Source organism: Synchiropus splendidus, chromosome 7 (genome assembly GCF_027744825.2).
Source record: "Synchiropus splendidus isolate RoL2022-P1 chromosome 7, RoL_Sspl_1.0, whole genome shotgun sequence".
NCBI lineage: Eukaryota > Metazoa > Chordata > Actinopteri > Syngnathiformes > Callionymidae > Synchiropus > Synchiropus splendidus.
In genome coordinates, this window is record NC_071340.1 from 17,043,020 (window position 1) to 17,060,164 (window position 17,145).

The 17,145-nt window shown below is 45.4% G+C and overlaps 2 protein-coding genes across 2 annotated transcripts; one reads left to right on the forward strand and one right to left on the reverse strand.

Moving 5' to 3' along the window:
• Positions 1-70: 70 nt before the first annotated feature.
• LOC128762396 (MARVEL domain-containing protein 2-like) lies at positions 71-12,442 on the reverse strand. Its single transcript, XM_053870626.1, has 16 exons — positions 12,333-12,442; positions 10,047-11,246; positions 8,895-8,930; positions 8,653-8,825; positions 8,335-8,506; positions 8,149-8,199; positions 7,538-7,646; positions 6,595-6,623; positions 5,597-5,682; positions 4,188-4,899; positions 2,507-2,668; positions 1,669-1,784; positions 1,491-1,595; positions 1,254-1,425; positions 526-567; positions 71-458 (listed from the first exon to the last, which is right to left on the reverse strand). Exons 2-16 carry the CDS (start codon positions 11,232-11,234, stop codon positions 360-362), a joined length of 3,252 nt encoding a protein of 1,083 aa, XP_053726601.1. The 5' UTR covers positions 11,235-11,246; positions 12,333-12,442; the 3' UTR covers positions 71-359.
• Positions 12,443-13,510: 1,068 nt separating this feature from the next.
• On the forward strand, positions 13,511-17,039 carry sdf2l1 (stromal cell-derived factor 2-like 1). The gene is made up of 3 exons (XM_053871407.1): positions 13,511-13,769; positions 14,014-14,210; positions 15,726-17,039. The coding sequence occupies exons 1-3, from the start codon at positions 13,589-13,591 to the stop codon at positions 16,002-16,004; spliced, it is 657 nt and encodes a 218-aa protein (XP_053727382.1). The 5' UTR covers positions 13,511-13,588; the 3' UTR covers positions 16,005-17,039.
• The last annotated feature ends 106 nt before the right edge of the window (positions 17,040-17,145 follow it).

Below are 17,145 nucleotides of genomic sequence, written 5' to 3' on the forward strand. Positions count from 1 at the left end.
AAGGACGGATAAACAAGTATATACAGGCCCACAAACACACAGAGGGAAAGGGAAAAACAGAAGCATAGATAAGAGGAATTTGTGTTTTTAATTGACACTGCATCATAAACATAAACAGGCAAAAATGCAAAACGCTGAGGAAAAATCGGGGAGTAGAGTGGTGAGCAAGAATCACAACACAATGCCTCCAAAAGAAATTTGAAAAAAGGTTCCTCTGATTTACACTGTAATTACATTGAACATTCATAAATTAATTAAAATTTTAAAAAAAAGCAAAAACCGCTGTTGTTCTAACAATAAAATGCGACTACAATGCTAAAAGATTCTTCAATGACTTCAGTAAAAGCAACAGTAAAAGCTCACGGCCGTCGGTCGTATTCACTGATTTTCCTCTTGATGTGAGACAGTTTGGACTTGAGGTATTTACAGCGCCTCTTCTTGACCTGGTAGTCCGACGACTGCAGGGACAACACAACAGGGGTGGTGAGTTTAGCTGGCGAGCTGAAGGCAAAAACACACCTTTACCTTTTTCAGGCTCCTTAAGTTGGAGTACTCGTCCATGATCTCCTGTGACAGAAGAGCAGGTTAGATGAGGTTCAGAGCACGTGGTGTCGAGGGTGATGACATGGTCAAAGAGTTCTAACTCCCACACGTGCCACGCGGTTTCAATGAAGTGGATAAACCACTGGTGAGCAGGTGTGGGGGATTCCTTCGACGTGAAACACATAAAGGCCTGGAGTTGGTGCGAGGTGCGTGGCTCGCCTTCACTGTGAAGACCACACCCAGTCAAAGGAAGGAGGGAAACACAGAAGGAACGGAAGAACGGAAGGAAAGAAGCGAGTAAGGATGGAAGGACGGAAGGAAAAAGAGTGAGAGGAAAAGAAAGAAGAATGAGGAAAAAAGAGAAAAAGAAAAGTGGGACTAGTGAGAGGAAATGGAAAGAAAGAAAAGAAAGAGAGAAAGAACAAACAAACAAGAAAGAAACAGAGAATGTGACAAAGACAGAGAGGAAAAAAAGACAAGCGAGAATGAGAAAGAACGAAACTCAAAAAAAATTAGTGAGAAAGAAGCATCAGAATGTAATTGGAGAGAAAGGAACAAGAAAGAAAGAAGAAAGAAAATTAAGTAAACAAGTGTGAGAATGAAAAAAGGAGGAAATATACATATATAAAAAATCATGAGGTAACGCGCTGCACTCTGAGAGTCGGGTGCACTTCAGGCTCGGAGAACTGACGGTGTTGCCTCAAACCCACCAGGAAGAGCGGGCTGCCCTCCGGGTGCCGGTCCAGTTTGTGGTTCAGGTCTTCCAGTCGGTGGTTGATGTGGTCCAAATCGGCCTGGAGACTCTTGTACTCCTGGTGGTCACGGTCAAACTCCAGTTTGTAGTTCAGCCGTTCTTGCTCGTCCAAAATGGAGGGAAACAAGCTACACCAACACAGGCATGGTTACACACAGTGTCACACAGCGACCGGCCATTCTGAGCCACTCACTCGCTGAAGTCCTCCTCCTCTAAATCGTCTCCGGACTCTGCACCCGCGTCGTAGTCCTTCATTCTGGCTTTGCCTCCATCCAAGGAACTGTTGATGTCCGAGTCACTGGACGAGGGCGACACCTCGGCGTTAAAACAGGCTGTTGTTGAGCCACATGCTGTGAGGCAGGTCAGCTTACCCAGGCAGGTACAGAGGTCTGTTGTTGTCGAGTCTCTCCAGATAGTCCGCGGGAGCCCCGACTTTATCGTTGTAGTCGTTAAGCAGCACCTCAGGTTCACCGGAGACGTTCTTCACCTGAAGCCAGAGACACACAAATACATTATAATGTAGATTGGATTGCTCGAAACCAGAACCCCTAGACCCGTATGGGCAACCTGCGGCGGCCATTTTGTCAACTTGAACCACAACAAAGATTTAGACTCGTATTTTGTTGACATGCAACTCTACGCGAGTGAGATTCTTCAGCTAAAGAACAAAAACACAACAGGCCCGTGTAATTCAGTGACCCACTTCCTTCTCCAGTGTAAATATTCAGCGTCTCTGTTCTCCAGGTTTAACCAGTTCTGCAGCCTCTCCCTCTGTCCTGAGTGAATCTCCCACAGGAATGCTCAACAAAAGACAAACTCGCGCAGGAATGCTAGTCTATGTCGGTTTTCCCTCTCACTAAGTCTTTGAACTGCTTCACAAATGTTGGTCTCATGCAGACGCGATCGGACTGTTTGAGGCGACAACTTTTATGGATGTTTTTTCCTCATCAACCTTACTTGTATGCCTATCAGTGGCAGACCTTTAGGCCACGCCCAGAAACTGCAGGTGAAACTTGCTGACGTGCACACCTGTCACAGTTCACTGAAACCCAGCAATGCAGGTTTAGGACAAATAGTTTTGACTCCCCGCGAGTGTCTGTCTGTCTGCGCTGCTAACCTCAGTGTGCGACAGTTATGTGAAAGAAAACACACAGTGAGTGTAAGACAAATGGCCAGTAGAAGAAGCCCCTTTTCACTCGCTGTACTCACCCACTCCCCGACGCTGTGCTGCTGATCACCGATCACCTTCACTTCCTCCCATAGGATGTTTTCTCCACCCCAGCGACGGATGGCGGCACGAGTCTTCACAGCAAACACCAGTAGGATGATCAAACCCACGAACACCAGGAAGCCTAGGACGATGGCGATGGCCTTAAGAAGGGAACACAGATTCATTACATTTGCAGATAAAGACAGTCTGATGAAACACCCGGAGTCATCTGCCCTACGCCCCAGAAACCCTTCCACACCACTATCGCACTCTGATCGTAGTCTGTTTTTTCATCATCACAAGGTACACAAGTGGCATTGAGTAGGCCTGCAAAGTATCTCTGCGACCGTCCATCTCCCACGTAACCAATTTAGATTTGACACACCAAAAACTTTGGGGGTTCCACCACTAAGTTCCAGGGTTTCCACTATAACCAATATCATCCAACTCTGGCTGCAAAAGTGACCCCGCTTTTTCTGCTTTCGCAGACCACCTGGATATCCAGCTGTGACGCCAATCCTGGTTTGAACATCCAGGTTATATCCAGGGTTTGATGATGCCTATTAACCGGTTAGTCACGGATCAAATGACCACTTTGTGGTCCCTAGTAGACACACTGGAAGGGGAAATGGTGGCAAAATGATACGCAGGTATCAGGTCAATTGAGCACTACGACTCAAGAACACCCAACGTTAGGGTGTTCTTGAGTTGTGACGGAAATGCCCAAGCTGCAGCTGGACCTTTCTCACTGTAACAGGGGCCAACTACCTTGCAGACACAGCTGAGGTTTGCTACCTCAGCAACAGGGCGTAACACTGCCTTATGGGATCAATGTCTCCCGTATCCCCCAGTGCACGGCTAAAGGTCTGCACATTATTCGGGCCTGCCTGGTCCCACACTTGCCACCAGTAAGTTGACAAATCTTCACCCATCAGTCTACAGGGCTACAGATTACCAACAAAGTAAATCACTTGACTGTGGCTAAAGGACATTCCACTGCCCAGTGCACATATGGACACGAGCACAAAAGTCCAAAACAGTGTTCACGGGTGAAAACCTCAGAGGGCATCTCAAACAATCTTGCCTTTCCAGATTATTCTGTGCATTGAAGTCTCCCAGCAGAACAAGTGAGTCAATATGACAGGCACTTTCCACCATCTCCAGTGAGGCCCCCGAAAAAACAGTTACTCTGAAATTCCAAAAATGGTTAGCCATTCCCAAGGTGGGCTGCTGACCCCCCCCCGGGCAAATCCAGAGAGGGTAGGTCAAATCCCTCTGATCCTCTTGTAAGGATAGCCAGTTGTTTTAGCTTATCATTCGAACCATACCACGCACTGATAAAACCCTCAGGGTAATAAACCTCAAACCTCCTTCCTTCAGAAAGCCCACCGCATGCCTTGTCTCTGATCAACCACCCAGAACAACAAATGAATGAGGCATTCAAGTGAAAGATTGCCTGACCCCTCAACTATGTTACATGGTATGGAAGACTTTAAAAGCTGTTGATAGGGAAACCCCTGAGACAGTGGGAAACTCTGTGCTGCACCCCCAAGACATACCATGCTCGGTCAAGACATATATCTTGGCGGGTCAAAAGACAGGAGACATGAAGAATACGCAAGGAAGGTGTCTCTTGCATTAAGATATCCCACCCAGCGGAACACAAACAGATGATCCTACCTCCTGGGGCTCCACCACACAATAATGGTAGAGATACTGGTTGAGGAAGATGCCTTGGGCTTGGTTCTGGTTCTGGTACTGGGCACACAGCTGACGAATTTGATTGTAGTAAATAGATCCAGATGACTGAGCGGTGGGGTTCACCGCCACAAGGTACACAATGGTGGCGATGATCATCAAGAAGGCCAGAATGGCACAGATGATGATGCTGGCGAGGTAGAACTTCGCCGACCGGGCAGTCTTTTGTCGGGAAACCACCAAGATGAAAATGATGAGTACAGCGATGAAGGTTATGGCAGCAATAGCGATGATGAAGCCTTTCCCTGCTTTAGGATCCATTTGTGTGCCTCCATATCCATAATAGCCGCCACCACTGCCGCCTATTCCGCCTCCGTAAGCGCCGCCGTAAGATCCGCCGTAGGAGCCGCCGTATGACCCGCCGTAGGAGCCTGACCCATATGTGCCGGAACCATAGCCCGGCACCAGTCCAGCACCACCTCCAAGACCCATCAGGCTCATGTCGTAGTCCCACACCAGCGTAGAGGCCACACACGCAAAGATAGCTACACACATTATGATGATAATAATGGAGAGAATCTTCATGACTCCAGGTGGGGAAGTCCAGCGGTAAAAGTGGAGCATCTGATCTCCAGGGTAGTAGGAGAACGCAGGGTTGGACATGATCTCACTGTGTCTGTGCCTGCTGCTGTGGCTGTGGAGGAGAGGAGGGCCAGGTTAGAAGTCTTCACCCGTATTTTAAACCTCTCATCGAATACTTTCAATGATATTCAAACTAGAAAACCCAGTCTAAAACCAAAAAGTAAATGACTTTAAAAACTGAAATCCTTATTTAAAACCTTCAATTGTACTGAAATTATGGCAGCACTGTCAACTTCAGTTTTAACTTTAGATATGATAGATATGATTTCACAAATCCAAAATTTCAGCATAATAAAAACTGGAGTTTGTGTAGGATTTTTTTTTTTTGGAAAGCTGTGTCCCACCATGCATGTTTGGAAACAAATAAGAAAATCCTTGTCTTCTTGCTACGTTATATATTTTAAAAAAAAGTTTGTGGCTGAATTTAACGTCACTGGAAGTAAGTAATAATAATAATAACAATAATAAACTTTTAATGTTGAGCGAAAGCATTTTTCTTAGCATGTCGCGACGATGGCAAACTCATGCAGAAAGCAACTTCCACGACTGGAAGTGGAAGAATGACATATGGAAACATGTTTAACAATTTTTCATTTTGACCCCTCATTTGACCCCCAGGTTCTCCATCATCTGTGCAAGTCGCCATAAACAAAAGCCAGTCCGTGCGGGTTTAAAGCAGCCGAGGATGAGGAGCGTCGAACATAAACTTTCAAAACTCAATAGAAAGCTGAGGCAGCAGTTCTACTCACGGTTTGCTTCCACTTCCATTGCGGTTATGGCTCGGCATTCTGCACTGGAAACTGAGCCTCAACCAGCAGCGTGGAAACCAGGAAACCTGTGGACCATGATTCATCAAGTCAGTGAAAGTGAGGGATCATTTTAAAGATTTTCATCTTGCTCACTAACCAGTCAACTTGGAATTTCTATTAGTAAGTAAGATATTGTTTTAGCCACGTGACAACTCGGTCATTTCAATGACATAGATGATTAAAAAAAAGGCATTAAAACGTGAGTCATTTATTTTGTCGCACAACCTGAAATTGTACTTTTGTGTGACTGAGACGGCCGCGAGTTATAGCCAGTGTTTTCAAAGCATGGACCGCAAGTCGGTTGGAGACCAGGAACACCGTATGCTATAGTTCACTGTCCTTCATGAAGATATATTTCTTTTTTTTTTTTTTCCAGTGTCTATTCGCAAAGTCAAAAACATTTTCGTTTGTTCAAAAAATAAAATAAATAAAATTCTATATATAAAAAACAGCACTGTCTGGCTTGTTTACGTCGCTATTTCTCAATAAGTGAGTTTTAAAACGGTGATCCGATCATGATGGTGTCGCCACCGGTCCAAACAATGGCAGACGGTTCAGACTCAACGGTGTCAACCGCTCAAACTGGCTGGAAATGGATCAGAGAGTCACGAAGAAGATCGCGTCCTAACGGTGATAAATTGAAACACATGCAGAGAACCGTCTTTAAAATCACACCTTGCGACCACAAACAAAACACTAAAGCAACTCAGACTTCTGGATTTCCGTCCAAATATTTTTTTGATTCCAGCTCACCTGTTCGGAAGACGCTCAATTGTCGGTCTGATCTCCACAAATAACACACCGAGTGAGTACGCGCACGCGCGATGACGCTCTTTTTCTGCGGATCGGGTGTTCGTTTCTCGGCCCCACCCTCTCCCAGGTGATACCGGACGAACCTGTACGACTCAAAATACGACTCCCTCTGTGCCTGCGCACACATTCGAGCCTTTGTATTCCTTTAGGGCGCCTTTTTGAAAACAATAAAGACAAAAACATCCGGTCAAAACTGTGTAGTTTCTTCTCTTCAACAGACCAGAGAGGATCTTTAATGACTGGCGTTCACTGAACAACTCAACGATTCATGTTTTTTGAGTGACTGTCGAAGTCCACATTTGTGGTGGTTTTCTTAAGAGTTGCAGTTATGTGTCTGAACTGACTTCTGTTTCCAAAACCTGTTGAGTTCCTCCTTTTGTTCCTGAAGCTGTCACGGCGAGTCACGTGACACGTTTATTTTGTTGCTCAAAATTTATTCCAGTCATCTTTAAATGTGTGATGAAAGGAAAGATGCGGAGGCCAGTGGAGGATTGATGACAAACTAATATAATAATACATTTGCCTTCACTTATTCCGTTGTGTTGAAACTAAAATATTCTGTCGAGTTGAGAACAAAGGAATTACGTTAAATACAAAAAACAATAGACCCTGATCAATGCAGTTTTATTGTAAAAAAAGAAAGAAAGAAAGTAATTTCTAGGTTGAGTCTTGGGCTGTTGTGTACCGTTGTGGAGGTTCTATTTGGAAATGACAGAACCAAAGAGGCACTTCACTAAAAATGATTTATTTCGACACATTTGACCTTGAGAGATCCACTACTGCATCATGTAGCAATAGAAACATCTGGTCCATTCACTCTTATAAAGGACATTTTCAAATTATAGTAGCAAAAACAATTCCTGCCACACAGAGACTGTGGCAGTTCACGACTTGGGATCTTCACTTCCATCCCAGGTGCTCAGGTCCAACACATGAAGGAACATCAGTCGACAGCAGTCTGGTTCGAGAGTTGAGGACGAGCAAAGTTTTCATCGTTTTGTGTTTGTGTTTTGCGCACTGGACTCTTCCTTCAGTGTCGCCCGGACCTCACACCCACTCCTCATTCACTGTCACTCAGGTTTGCCCCACTGTTGTACTCCTGAATCCTCTGCTTGATGTGAGACAGCTTCTTCTTCAGGTACTCGCACCTCTCTCTTTTCTCCACGTATGTCGGATCCTGTTAGAATAGTTCTTATTATTGAGCTGTAGAGACACACGGCACAGTGCAGTGCAGGGGTCCATCTTGAAATGTTCACTCTAATGCCCATTTAAGCTCCTTTCACCTTCACCGTCCTTTTCAAACCATGTTGCCGTCACTGATCACATACTTCCATCTGTTTTGTACGTTGCTGGTCACCAATACATCCACCAGGGGGAGCAGGCCCATGTTAATGTTTACGAAAACAACAAACTCAAAAACAAACATGGCAACTGTGGAGGAAGTATTGTTCAAAAGAAGAAAATGGAGGCAGTATTTTGTTATGTCTCCGTGTCTCATTAGAGCTACATAACAGCAGCACTGCCCCCTTCTGTGTCATGTTTTGTGTACCTTGGACAGCCACCAGCAGCTGCCCTCTAGCGGGCACAGCCACACCCCAGCCCTTCTTGAGTTCCAAGGTTTTACCAGTGACACCACGAAAGTGAAAGTTTGAAGTGAGTAAGTGGCTCATGATACTCACAGCTTTCTTCCTCTGGTACTCCAGCAAAATGTTATTGATGCGCTCCTTTTCCTGGAACATTGTCAGCACAGATCTGAGTTAGGGGAGTCACCCACAGTGTTTTAAAGTGAAGAAACAACCAAGACATTCTCGGCATGCTGTAACTGCCAAGGCTGAACTGGAGTTGAAGGTGAGAACCGAACGCACCATCTGGCTGGAGGGCCGAGACGCCAGGTCCTGCATCATTTCATCCATCTCCTCGAACCTCTTGGCCATCACCTGTACTTCAGCGTGGAGCTCCTTGTACTCGGCGTACTGGTCGTTGAACACAGCCTTGTACCGGTCTCTCTCCTCCTCCGAGGAGATCCGGGGGTATTTCCTGTAACCATCAGAGACTCTTTGGTTCTGAGACTCCATTTATGCTTCAACTACAAACCCATTGAACACTTGAAGGTGTACAACCTAACACAGATAGTATGGAACAGGTCTGAATGAGTGCAGCTGAATGAAAAACTGAATACTTACACAACGTAGTCAGCAATGACAACAGGTTTTGGGATGTGTCCGGCCGGTATGTGGCCCCTGAGTATCTCAGGCTCCAACAGGTGAGTCTCCCGAGCATTCGTGGGCATGTCCATGATGTCTGGGACGTAGGTGGGAAGAGGTGTGCGCTCCGAGACCCTGGAGCCTCCGTCAAGCTGCACCAGAGAGCTGCTGGTTAGTTTCACTGTCACTGAAAACTGAGCTGATGCGTTCACGACACTCACCACCGAAATAGGAACTGATGAAGACAGCGTCGCCATCTGTGACCATGGAACAGAAGAGAAATCAATCTGTTAAACACAGATATACCCTCCCTTCTCCTCCAGAAATAGGTCAAACTAGAAAAACACTAAGAGAGCGCAAACCATGCAGCTTCAGTCCCCCCGAACGCAAACCAGGAAAAAACATCCTGGATCCAGTCGGTGAGCTCACAAAACTGAATAATTTGTTCCTTGTCTGCATTAAAATCCATCCACCATCACTTTTCAAGTAATTCTGAACACAATCAAACGGACAAAACATAACCTCCTACAGATCACATGCAATAAGACGACTCGATATTGTAAGAGGTTCATGAGTTCTGAATTACTGCAATGTGTATTGCCCTTCACCAAAATGTGTCGTACATGGGTGCACTGATCTGTTGGCACTGGCTTCCTTAAATAACTTTTATGATCTTATCGACTTCCACCAGGGTCTGAAAGCCTGCCACTGTTCCCTTGAAAGGCCACCACTAACTCGCGTCGCTCACTCAAGCTAGCATGTCACTACTTGTAAATAAGTTGTGGAATGGCCACGATGAAATACAACAACCTTCATTCCCCATTTAAGAAGCCACCACACTACAAGTTAAGCTAACACTAAAGCTCGCGCAAGCAAGAGTTCTTTGTTGTTGTTAGCTCTTTTGCAAATGGCTACCTTCTGCTATGTTTACTGGGGAAAACAAAGGGACCCCTCGATCAGAGGTATAATCTAACCAAGTCAGCCCTGACCCAAACCTCACCCTGGATGTAACCTCGATGTTGAAAGCAGAGTTGGGGGCGTAACTGCATTGATCGGGGTGTTCTGGTCCACTAAAATGTGAAACCTTTTTACAACGTACAAGCTTCAAGTGCCCAGTTCAGTTTTTGCACTCCAAGTCTGGTCCTTTAACCCAGTCCTAATGTCTTGTCAAGTAGGGGCCAATCCCCAACACATTAAGAGAAACCTGCTACACATGACAGAGATTTTTGGGGGAGTTTTTTTAAGCGCCCAAAAACATGCCACGCTGGGTGGTTGTCCCGCTTCGTTTATCAACCCCGATGTTGTTATTGACTCAGGAAATGAAAAACACTTTTGAGCTGATAATAACACAGACGACTGCATGAATCCCACACCTCCTGAGCTGCAGCGCTCTTCCGCATCCTTGCAGCTTCGTGTCTCCACAGCTTCAAACTGACACCAGCTCCGATGGCGTACAGCACCATGTTGATGAAGAGGAAGACGATGGCTGCAGTCTGACCCGCTTCGGTTCGACAGAAGGCCCCGTTGACTCCGTTGTTAAAAACCGGGATGTTGCACAGACCTCCTCGGGTGGTGTCTCTCACGTAGACCACGCCGGCGGCACAGAACAAGGCGGCCAGGATCACGTTGATCGCACACTCGGTCAAAGGCCACCACGAGGAGTCGAGCAGGATGGCGCGGTAGTACAGCGTCATCCCCAGCACCAGCACGATGATGGTCACGATCCACGCCAGACCCACCACCACCAGAACAAAAGGAGTCTTCGGGCCGGTGTAGTAGCTGCCAGATCCATACGCTCCAGCGCCGCCCACCAGCCCGCCGTATATTTGTGGTTGGGAGTATCCATACATGTTGAACCACTCATTGTCCTTGTGTACGTACGCACACACACAGGCAAACACAGCGGCTCCCAGCAGCAGCTCCACGACCCCCAGGATCCGCAACAATCCAGCCCACGACTTCATGTAGGCATAACGCATGTGGTACTCCTCCACCCGCTCTTGGTAGGTCTGGGCTGACACGTTTGTGGGCACCATCGATGCCGACTCGAAGCCTTCCTCCAGGAGCCCAGCATCTTTCCCCTTTTGAGAAGAGTAGCTGCGAGCAGAGGAGGCATAGAGGGTGGGGGACGGAGGAGGCGAGTGGGGAGGTGAACACGGGACCCCAAGGGTCGATTGGTTCTTTTTAGACGACCTCTTGCTGCTCACTCGAAAACTGTTCCCACGAAAAAAGTCCTTGACAGAGTCAGGAATGAAACGATGCACTGGTTTTATATCCATGGGGTCGCAGTGCAGCTCGGCCACTTTGTCGTGGGACGGAGCTAGACTGGGCGGGTAGTATTCCTCCAGGCCCACTGCAGGCTGCTCAGGTAAAGGAGGAGGGGGCAGGGGGTCCAAGCTGCGAGCCGGAACGGAACCGAGCATGGCTGAGAGAGGAGGAGGAGGCGGAGGAGGAGGGAGACTCTGGTCCTGCCATGAGGATCCCAGAGGAACCTGGTCATAGTGAGGGCCCTCCCAGTCCAGGTCGGTCCTGGAGCCACGTCCAACCAGGCCAGCAGACATCTGAACTGCTTTCTGGAAAACAACACAGTACTTTGGTTTTACTCTAGTTGTATAACCGGACATTGATGTGAACAACACACACAACAACTTATCGAGGGGTACAGCAATCGATCGAAGTACGGAGACTGCTCCCTTCTCCCTGCTGACCGAGCAGCCCGCCCACCAGGTCACGTCGCTCGGCACATCCACTCGCTGCGCTTGAGCTACCATGACGATGGTCACATTCATGTGAGCTCAAACAAGCTGTGTGATGGCCGCAATAGAGTCATTTAATACAACAAGCCTAACTACTAGAAATCAAGCTAGTGGGAGCAATACTCTTCACAAAGAAAAACTTTCCATTAGTGACTAGTTCATCATTTAAAAGCCCTCATATCTGCTGCATCTGGGCTTTTTTTTCTTTTCACACAAAACTAAACCAAACTACTATCACAAAATATCATCAAAAAACATTTTAAAAAATCATCTCCCTATGTTAAAGAATCCTTCCTAATAAACATCCCTGGATCCAGACAGTGATCCAGATCACCTCATACATTTCACTAAGAACACAAACACTGGGCATTATTAGCATCACATCCTAGCTGGGGAGTCAACTTTATTAACTGGCTCTGGGACATTATTGAAGACTGTCAGTCTGCCATGGGAGCAGGTGAAGAAAAGTAGCTCGAGAAGCAACTTTTACAGTCACTGGAAACAAACAGCCTCCCAATCTGTCAACACAAGTCTGGTTATTACACAAGAATTCATTGTTATTAAGTGATTGCCATTTTGTGAGAGGAAGTTATTTGTAGCCTTTTGGTGAGTTGTCTGTCATAACAACAACAAAAGTGTGTCATGATTAAGCACATCATAAATAACTGATCCATAATAGGTTTTGGATTTTCACAAACTTCCTCATAAAAACACACATTTAGGCTTTACAATTCAAGACGACTCGCAATATTTTGAAGGGGGCATTTCTACAAAAGAAAAAACAAAAACTAAATGAAATTAAAAAAAAAAAGACATTTATTTAAGAAGCAACTCCAGACAAGCTAACGCGAATAAATACAGCAAAAATGTAACACTTCTAATGATTGAAAAAAAAACCCTTACCTAAACAGTCGGTGGAAACAGGCTTGGAGGCAGCAGTTTACGTTGTCTGTTCCGGTCCATTCAGGTGGATAAGTAGGGCAGGTACTTTACCTCAGACCGTCGAAACTCATCAAACCCGTTCAACAAAGAAACCCGTCGCGCGATGCGTTTAAGGGTTGTTTTCATGTAGGATTTTTTCATTTCGGTCAAGGCAGCGCCAGGGAAAAGTGTAATTTTCAATTTCCCTTTGAGACAATATTCAGCATATTATATACTAATAATTATAATTATATAATAAGTATTTTTATATGCTGCCACATATTTTCATAATAAAAAAACAATAACAATCCCAATCACATGCAGCAGTGTATTCATGTATTTATGTATAAGTCACCACTTGTTTACTTGTGCATCATCTTTAGTCTTTATTCATTTTATTCTGTCTCTTATTGGTTTTACTGATAATATGTAAAAAAAATATATATTTTAAACAACATTAACATATCCGACATTAAATATATACATTAGTACCATTAGTACCAAAAATTGTGATTTAATTTAAAAGATTAAATCAGTGGTATATTCTTCTCATTACTTTGAATGAATAATGTCCACAGAAAAATATTTCATTAGAGCAGATAGACGTGTCCAGTTCGTGCTTCGGGATGAAAGACGCTTCCGGACGCATCTCAGCGAATGTACACGTGGTACACAAACACCAATAGACGGCACTTTGGGGTCCGTATTCCGTTCATTGACTTAAGTTCATGTCTAAATAGGATGGAAGATGCAAATATGAAAACTGAAACATAGCTTGCCCTGCATGCACTATTTACATTTGTTAATATGTATTTGTATTTATTCGCCTTCATTTCTAATTATCATAATTATAATTTTTATAACTGCATTTTCACGACCAAACTCAACTAAACAATTTTTATTTTGATATTAAATTTAAAAAAAAGGGGGAAATGAATTTGCCGATTTAAATAAAGTTGTTTTGAAGTCAGTGCGCTTGCGCAAATGGATCGCTAATCGACGTAAACTGGAAATGTGGCGTGAATCGTGCACGCTAACTTTGTCCTTGTTGAGTTGCCGTAAAAACGCGGATAAACGATGTTCCGCCGCGCATGCGTGCGCGGATTGTGCGGTTCTTGCGGATCGTGTACTGATGACACCCGTCCACGCGCACTTCCGTCGCCGTGAGTTGTCAGCCTTTGATTGGCTGAAGACATTTGAGCTCTCCGGAAGGCGACCGTCGCCAGTGGTGCGACTCAATGAAGATGGAGATGGAGACGGTTGTGACTCTGCTCAAGTCTCTGCTCCTGGTTCTGGCCTGCACCGCGTGTGGAGCGAGGGAGGCGGAAAGCAACGACGTCACCTGCGGGTCTCTGGTCAAGCTTCTCAACACCAAGCACAACGTGCGACTTCACTCTCACGATGTCAAATACGGATCAGGTAACACCGTCGACTCCAGTATCGATCGTTTCATTGAGTATGAAACATGTCCGGAAATACTCGTAGGCTGTACTGCACTGAGTAGCGAGGCTCTGGCGGAAATAGAATATCGATATTTACAAGTGTGGCAGAGGAAAGTGAGCTGAATAATAGCTGTCTCCTTGTTATAGGAGCTCATCATGTCTTGTTCTGGTCTTTCTGATTCTCCTGTGGCGTGTGTGTGTGCGTGCGCGCGCACCTGCAGGCAGTGGTCAGCAGTCTGTGACGGGAGTGGACAGTGCTGATGACGCCAACAGCTACTGGCAGATCCGAGGCAAGGCCGACCGGCCGTGTCAGCGAGGGACCGCCATCAAATGTGGACAGTCCATCCGCATCACTCACATGAAGACTGGACGGAACCTGCACACACATCACTTCAGCTCACCTCTGTCGAACAACCAGGTGAGTCACGTGACAGCCCTCCCGCTCCACGGGCGTAAACACACGTGTCAACACCTCAAGTGTATGAGAGATGAGACACTGTAAACAGGTTGCTTTTGTTTGCTTTTGTTCAGCGGTTCCTCCATGTTTGTTGTTGTTGTTATCATCCTTGTGTCTTGCGCACCAGTTAATTTTTTGTTGTAATTAATTAACCGTAATAATGTTGTAATTTATTAATCGTAATTAACTCAAAGTCCCACCACAATTTTTTTCAATATATGCAATAACAATGTATTGCAATGTTCTTCTCTCTCTATTTAACTTATTCATTGTATTTCATGGCACCTCTCAAACTCGGCAGAATGTCATGTGACCCCAATGGAAGTTTTGTGCCCCTCAGCTGGCCGACACAGGGATATAAGTTGAGGTAACATGACCATACTGAGCTAGCTTGCTCAGCTGAGAAGACTGGATCTTGCTGTCTTTGTAGTAGGTTGCAGGAACCAGTTCTCCGTCTGAGCGGATTCCAGTTGCGGTGGCGACACTGTAGCACGGCACATTGTTCAGGGCTGAAACAAGAGACTTCTTTTCCTCGCACAGAACCTTTGAATGTAAACAAAGGAAAGTCACAGTGTTGACCTGATTTTCAGAGAACCTTTTGAAAGTCAGTTTTATTTTGGGGCAAAGTTGTGTTCCTTTGTGCCCAAAGAGTCGCACATGATGTTGCTTTTTACGTGAGAAAGTTGTCAAGGTGGGGAGACGTCTTTAACAATATAGCATTGGGTAAAACCCTGACAAACATGTCACAATGACCTGGATCAGTTTGTAGGTATTTGGTTTTAGATAATACACTTATTTTCATTGGTTAAATGAGATGACATTAAAGTCGCTGGACCATCATCTGGCCAAGCCTTCGCTAACTGTACAACAACTCTATTTTACATTAAAACCAAACCCTATGGAACTTTGCTACAACCTGCGCTTGGTAAGTTAATTGTAACTTTATATTTGAACTGCTCAAATCGTGGGTCGAAAGGTTTGTATCCTTTGATGTGTCCTTTGTGAAATGATCCCACAATAGTGGCGATGGTCCTGTTTATATGGGCTAAGAGAGTGACGATGTCCCGGTTAGTCGACTCATAAACCTATCGGCGACTAGTTCAATAGTCCCAAATCCGTTGTTTCAAACTGAGAAGTCGAACTGGAACTACATGAAATCGACACAGATGACTTTGTCCGGCCGCTCTCTACGTGGTCACAAGGACCTTAATGCATCTCGAAACAATTTTGTGTTTGTTGAGAGGTGAACTGCAGTGGTGGACTATGCAGTACCTGCGCGTAACAACATTTGGTGGTGTTACTGCTTCATGCAACAGATTTTGTAGGATATATTTCCGCCCCAATGTGACTTATAGTCTGAAAACGAAGAACGACTCGTGAGCACACCAGAGGGAGCTCTACTGCTGACAAAGAAAGCCTGTGGGATATTTTCCATGGTAGCTGACTCCTGAATGATCATGTCTTGGCTGTCAACAGGAAGTAAGCGCCTTCGGAGAGAACGGCGAGGGAGACGACCTTGACACGTGGACGGTGCAGTGCGACGGCATCCACTGGGAGCGGGACGAGGCCGTGCGGTTTAAGCACCCCGGTACTAACGTGTACTTGAGCGTTACGGGCGAGCAGTACGGCCACCCCATCAGAGGCCAACGGGAGGTCCACGCCATGAACACGGCCAATCAGCACAACTGGTGGCGCACCATGGAGGGAGTGTTTATACAGCCCAGCCAGGAGCCACAGCGCCACGATGAACTTTGATCTCTGACGCCAACGTTTCTTGAAGATGGTTTTGTAAATTATGTTCCTTCCACATGGCGGCTGGGATGAGTTTCAAACAATGGCGATCACCTCTACCTGTGCATTGAAGTGAAATGTTTTGGGGTTTTTTTAATCTGTCATCCCATAAAGTGTCCCTCTTCCCAAACAATGATGCTTCTGTTTGTATAGTAACTGAGTGAAAAATCCCTGCGTCAGCCTGGTGTGCGACGCCCTCCAACGGAGCTTCGCTTGAGCTTTAAACACCAGGTCTGTCTTGGACGCTCGCCACCCAGCAGAGGGCAGAGCAGCCATAAATGTGGAGAACACCTTTAGTTCTGTTCTCAAAAAGTCACAGATAAAAGCGACTGGTTGGCATAAGATTTACATATTTAAGCCCCGCCCCCATGCAGATTGACCCATGTTTTTGATGTCGTTGTGAAGCTGGAAAAAACATTGAGAATGTCAATGTGAGAAACTGATCGTTGTAGTAACACCATGGTGAGGTCCTTTACAAGTTCCATGACTATGGTGTCCATTTGCCTTGTCATTATGGAGCCATTACAAAATATGTATTAAAATATTAATATATTTGTGAAAAATATTGAAACAGAAATATGAAAAGCTCATTGCTGTAGTAATACTATGGGGAGGTCCTTTACGAGTGACGTCAATATTGAGTCTATCTGTCCTGTCAATATGGAAAAACTAGAAATTTGAGAACCCCATTGCTATGCTGAGACCATGAAGTGGTCCAGTATTTGTGACACGATTTTGGTTCCCATCAGCAGTGTTGTTCAGGAAATATGTCGTTATTTTACTTTTTTTTTTTTTTGATCCAATATTTTTTTGTCTGTTCCTCAACGCCACAACTGACTGTATTTTCACTCCTAAAGATCGAATGATCTTTTTTCCCCAAAAAACATAGGGTGTAGTCTTCAGCCATAGTGACATTGAGTTGAATGTTTTTTTTCGCAAATGTCAATGTCTGACGCAACTATGAACAAGCGGATGTAAGAAGCGTGACACGTTTGTTTTGATCGTACCTTTCACGCCTTCATCAGCGGAACCACCTATTTGACCGGAAACCAAACAGCTTTTGAGAGGAAGTTTTATGTCAAAACTTTCCTACACGACTTATTTT